The 5,728-nt window shown below is 42.9% G+C and overlaps 1 protein-coding gene and 1 non-coding gene across 3 annotated transcripts; both read right to left on the bottom strand.

The window, feature by feature from the left end:
* Positions 1–368: 368 nt before the first annotated feature.
* Positions 369–442, bottom strand: TRNAI-AAU (transfer RNA isoleucine (anticodon AAU)). Its single transcript has one exon. It is a non-coding gene; the product is annotated as a tRNA-Ile (tRNA).
* An 819-nt stretch (positions 443–1,261) lies between these two features.
* On the bottom strand, positions 1,262–4,624 carry LOC125545143 (ubiquitin-conjugating enzyme E2-17 kDa-like). Of its 2 annotated transcripts, none has more exons than XM_048709025.2 (5): positions 4,492–4,624; positions 3,533–3,611; positions 2,687–2,814; positions 2,211–2,315; positions 1,262–1,608 (listed from the first exon to the last, which is right to left on the bottom strand). In XM_048709025.2, the coding sequence occupies exons 2-5, from the start codon at positions 3,600–3,602 to the stop codon at positions 1,465–1,467; spliced, it is 447 nt and encodes a 148-aa protein (XP_048564982.1). In that variant the 5' UTR covers positions 3,603–3,611; positions 4,492–4,624; the 3' UTR covers positions 1,262–1,464. The 2 variants fall into 2 exon arrangements, with proteins under 2 accessions (XP_048564982.1, XP_087369516.1); XM_087513390.1 differs by lacking the exon at positions 4,492–4,624 and adding an exon at positions 4,416–4,439.
* Between the last annotated feature and the right edge of the window lie 1,104 nt (positions 4,625–5,728).

Below are 5,728 nucleotides of genomic sequence, written 5' to 3'. Positions count from 1 at the left end.
GAGTGGAATGTCGGTCGGCTGTAGGTCTATCTCTGCTTTTGCTGCTTTGCAGTAGCTAGTTCCTTCGAGAAACCTGTGACTGGTTGTTTTCTGCTTCATTCTATAAAATGGGGCGGGGGGAGGGGGGGTGTCAATCCTCTTTCATTCAAAAAAAAGAGAGTAGTGGGTTGTGTGTACTTGCCCAAGGCATGTCAAACTTGTGAAGAATAGCGGCAAATCTAGCTATCACACGCTAGCGCATCAGGAGAGGAGAGTGCATGCGGGCAAAGTAGAATTTAGCACTGTTGATATTTATTTATTTTTGGAATTGCGCAGTTTTTGCAAGAACAAAAAGGCAAGCATTTCGCATGGAAATTAAAAATTTCCGTTGGCCCATGCAGGTCTCGAACCTGCGACCTTCGCGTTATTAGCACGACGCTCTAACCAGCTGAGCTAATAGGCCAATTGATGTTCAGAAATTCCAATTTGCCTACTAATATCATATAAGGACACGTAGCGAAACCCACAACCAAAATCTCTCTAGATGCCTTGCGTAGTAAACAAGACTTCAAAATACAGGGATTTTATAAGGGCTGCCTTTAGATGGTGCATAGGAGGAAAAAAAAAAAGGGGGCGTGGGCTCATGTTGAGATTCCTATGGAATGAAAATTATAGGAACATGAGTTTGAATGGTCCAAAAGGCTTAGAAATTCCTTCAATCCAAAGAGGCGCTTAGTAAATCAAGGACTACCAACGCAGAAATTTGTAGAATTAGGACAAATAGGAGTCCACTTAAATTTTAATCTTTTTAGAGAATAGAGATCATGCACATAGATATTGATTAAAAACTTACACAGGTTTTCACAAAATAAAATATTCCCTTCGTCTCATATTAATTGGCGCTGAAATGGGACGGAGAGAGTATAACTCTCTGACCTTAGTCAAGAGTGCTACAAAAGTTTTGAAGCTATAACTTTGTGACCTTACCTTTCCGGTCATTTTCATGCGATTCACAAATGATACTATTGTTTTATGAAAAAAAAAATGTACACGAGTTGGTTACAAATACATTTTTTTGCTAACTTTTATAAAATGGATGCCCCAGAACCAGGATCATTCTTAGTATTTTGCTGATGCTAAGTTCACACTACAGCCAATCCAGAACCAACAATAGAGCAGTAACATGAGCAGAGAGGAGACAAAAGCACCAAAAGTGGGCACATAACAAACATTTCCAGCCACGGGCACCATTTAGCGAATGGGAGAACCAACACTAGCATAGTTATCACGAGAAGCATATGTCAATTTCATTATGGACTTTGGCAATGATAGGTTGATGTTTTGACTACGACGCGATCCTACATGGATCAGGGAGACACACGCGACCGACAAGTAATCAAAGAAAATAATGGCCCAGAGATAGTTTCTCGGGACAGCAACACAATCTTCTGCATGCAAGCAGTGGATACCAGCATGGGCTTCGTATCATCCCATGGCATACTTCTGCGTCCAGCTGCGGGCTGTCGTCTCGTACTTGGACCGATCCGTCTTGTACATGTGGGCAATCTCAGGGACGAGAGGGTCGTCCGGGTTAGGGTCGGTAAGCAGCGAGCAGATTGAAAGCAGAACCTGGTGAAAACAACATTACTGGGAGTTAGTAGTGCAGCTACATTCTGCATATGCAATGCACCAAATGGTAACTGTATTCTGTTCAAAAAATAAATAAATGGTAACTGTAGATTACTAGACCTCAAGGAGATTACTAGACCTCAAGGAGAGGGATGTCGGATGTTTTTATCCCAACTGTACAGTTTTTATCAGGATGGTTTGCAATGTTTTGAGCCCCAAAAAAGTAACTGAGCTTAATATCTGCTAACAATATGATAGCATCAACATGAGGTAACACCAAATGACTGCATTTGGACAAACAATTAAGACTACGGCCAAAAGGTCATGACAAGGCACACAGCAACATTCTAGAACCAGATGGCAAAACATTTAAAACTTTTTGTAGCGTCCATCAAATCACATCAAACATGTACTCCCTCCGTAAAGAAATATAAGAGCGTTTAGATCACTATAGTTGAGATTATAAATGGTGTAATGAAGCAATGCAGAGAACTGTAGCTCATCAAGAGTGCTAGACTGCTAGGGCATGTAAATAATTCATTTACTATGTATATACAGCATATCAGCAAAAGGTGTAAAGGACTGAATTGTTGCAAGAACACCTTAGAGATTGTCAAAGCAGGACTCCATTGCTCCTTCAGAATGTCGAGGCATATGCTTCCATTGCTATTGATGTTCGGATGGAAGACCTTTGTCTTGAACGATACCTGAAAGAAGAGATACTTGAGAACACAAAGGAGGAAAAGGGAAGATTAAAAACAACAACAGGTAGACCCACAAAGTTGAACCTATCATAGAATGTGGTGTTAAAAAAAGATAAGATTCAGCAACAGAATTTTTCTTTTAAAATTAAGAGGTGATATAATAACAATTTCTGCAAACAAATAAGGCATAACAAGATACAGTTGATCCTTAATATCAAAATGCAGGGATGAACATACATCACATGATCTAACACTGAAACATCAATGGAACATGAAGAGAGGAGACATACTGACAGTTTGACAAGATCCATCTTTCAATAAAGATGACAAAGATGCAAGGAAATTTGTTTGGCTCAACATTGTTCAGCACTAACCTTCGGAGGCTTGAAGGGGTAGTCCGGGGGGAAATGGATATTCACTAAGAAAACACCTCCAGCATAAGGACTATCAGGAGGACCCATAATGGTTGCCTGCCAATGGAACATATCCTCGCCAGAAGGACCTAAATAAATAGAATCCTATAATAAATTAACACAATCGTTTGTGCAAGCAAGGGAATAGTAAGCACTAAGCAGCAGCACGACTTAATCCTGATTATAGAAGAACTGATGGTCAATTGTAGTGGTTGTTGATGGCTGCTCATCACTTACTAAGTTAGAAATATACTTTAAAGCACAGGAAGACTATATGCTACTCCCTCTGTCCCAGAATATAAGAACGTTTTTGATACTATGCTAGTGTTAAAAACGTTACTAGATACCTTAAATAAAAAAATCAATTTAGCTAGTCAACCGCAAAAAGGACACTGACAAGACAGCAGCTGATATATTGATACATTCTCTTTGGGCAAGAACAGCGAATGAAACTGCGTATTATAATTCAATTTCCTGGATAAGTGACTCAGCAAAATGAAATCCATTCAATGAAATAATACATTTTATCAATGGGTCGATGGCATAAATAGTTCCAGTGGAGTTATGGTCTCGCTCAGAAATAATTGACAGCAAGGATATTTGTAGACATTGTGCATAATAAATAGCCTGCTAAAGGCTAGCCTTGATGGACATTGCCCTGTAATTTCACCAGAGATGGTAGGTGAATTACTGGTGAATTACGATACACAAAGTTGAAAGCTCACATGACCACAGCATATATCAGCACTGCTAAGATACACACAACGTGGCTAACAGTCATAACTGAATCATAGATCTAGCTCGTACCTGCACTGCATGATGTCGGAGGATCTTTCTGCAAGTCCTTGAGTTCCTTCAGGATACGTTTTGAAGCCATGATAAGCTCCTGCTTTGAATTTCATTTACATGTTTATTAGACTGAAGATTAGCTCTAGAGTTTAAAAATGTTTTTGTTCACCACATACTGCAATAAGTTGGCAGCATAAAAATAAACAAAAGGTAAAACAATACAGGTTTATTGCCTCGAAGTATTTAGCCTGACACTGAAGTAACTTCACTACTGACACGTATATATTGCTCCAAAGTAACCTAGAACATATAGCTTCGATCAAGTAATGATTGGGTGGTAACCTTAACATATTCGTTCAATTACACCAACACAACAGGTTATTTCAAAGCTGGCAAAATTAAACAAACTAGCATAAAACTCATCCTGGGACAAATAATTAAAAAATTAATGTGGTTGTCAAATTAGCATTAACAGATAACGACCTTTAGGACAACAGGCTGCCAAACTACATTAACAGGCAAGGCATATCCCACCAGATCGATCCCACATGTTCACGAATCCATCTGCGCATACAACAGATCACTGGCTATGCTAGAAACGACGCTCTACACGCGCTAGCAACGAATTATTACGCAGCAGATCACATCACGCAACAGATCGAGGCTGACGATCCAACGGATTGAGCGGGCACGCGTCTAATCGACAGGCCGATGGACGAATCGCCACCGGCGCACAACAAATCTACGCGCAGCACAGGCCCTACTACAAGAGAGGCCCCGCCAGGCACGAGGCCACGGATCTACCAAAACAAAATATCAATCCAGTCACGGCCAACGGAATTGGGGGAAAATTACGCGAAGGCCGGGACGGAGACAGATCGGGGTCGGACCCCGGGCTTACCGGCGCCGATCTGCCGGAATCGAGGGAGGGGCGGCGAGGGGGAAAGGCGGGAGGGGATCGGGGGCGGAGGTGCTACCTTTTCTTCGCGGCGGCCACGAGAGGTCGGGATGGAGAGAGAGGCCCTCGCTCCTTTTCCGCTCGGGGTCTTTGCTCCCTCTGTTTTTGTTGGGTGCGCGCACCCGATGCACGGCGTTATATTTTCCTTTCCTGAAATAATTACGGGAAGGAAATCTAGCAGGGGACGAGGCGTTCGGAATACGGTTCTCCTGTGTGAAGGCGATGTCGACACAGTGAGGGCAGAACGGGGAATTTCGGTGGTCCAAGTTACGAACGGGTCAAATTATTCAACTGTATGGAACCTTACCGGTGCATCACATATAGTTAGATTCTTCCGCCTCTTTCTTTTTTTTCTCCAGTGGTATCACAATTTCTGTACTACCACTTCCGTCTCGAATTATTTGTCTGACATCTGTCTAGATACAAATCTATCTAATAATAAAACATGTTTAGACACATCCACCGATGTATCTAGACAAAACTAAAACAAGTTATTTGGGATGGGGCGAATACACTATACTACTTACTTTCTTCATCTGAACTGACTTGTCGCTGAAATTTCGCGTTCTGCAACAAGTAATTCCGAACGGAGTACTTACAAAAGTTTTTGCCACGCAACAGGCTTCGTCCAAATTTACGCACGTTCTTTTTCCTCTATTCATTATGATTTTCTTCCTCATAATTTATATTTTGTGGGTAATATTATCCGTCCATCGGATGAAAAAACGCGGATCTGGAAGCATTGGAAACTGCCACGTCAAGCGTGCGCACCTGCCGTTGGGAGCGAGCCTCGCACAAACAATTCCATCTCATAGAAGCTTATCCATCCATCTCCCTCGCCACTCCACAGCCCCCCACTACTCTCACGCCCTTCCCATCTCCATCCAACCCAACCATGAACGGCGCACGCGGGATCGTGCAGCTACCGGCGACGAGGCCAGGATGTCGTGGTTCCGGGAACAGGGCGGCGCACCCTGCAGCCACCAGTTCATGTCGCACGGCGCGTGGGGAAGCACTGTCGGGCCGCGTCAGCCACGCGACCAGGAACACTAGGGGCCACGACGACCGTGCATGAAGGGGAATCTCGTCGTTGTGGACGTTCTGATACGGGACGTCTTGGGAACGATCTTTCACGGTGCCAAAGAACTCACAAGGAGCAGCAACTATCTCTCTCAAATGGCAAGGAGCAAGAGGAAAACTCTCAAATATATTACAACGGATAACTAGCTTGGTTTACAAGGATGCAATCCAAACCA

The sequence above is a fragment of the Triticum urartu genome, chromosome 3A, assembly GCF_056163025.1.
Source record: "Triticum urartu cultivar PI428250 chromosome 3A, HENAU_Tu73, whole genome shotgun sequence".
In the NCBI taxonomy this organism is placed as follows: domain Eukaryota; kingdom Viridiplantae; phylum Streptophyta; class Magnoliopsida; order Poales; family Poaceae; genus Triticum; species Triticum urartu.
Note: the sequence above shows the minus strand (reverse complement) of the source record. Positions and strands in the feature narration are given on the sequence as shown.

Coding starts and splice junctions, on each gene's coding strand:
- LOC125545143 (XM_048709025.2), bottom strand. CDS start 3,602: ATGGCTTCAAAACGTATCCTGAAGGAACTCAAGGACTTGCAGAAAGAT. Junction 2,316..2,686: donor ACCCCTTCAAGCCTCCGAAG/GTTAGTGCTGAA, acceptor CTCTTCTTTCAG/GTATCGTTCAAGACAAAGGT. Junction 1,609..2,210: donor CTGCTTTGACAATCTCTAAG/GTGTTCTTGCAA, acceptor TGTTTTCACCAG/GTTCTGCTTTCAATCTGCTC.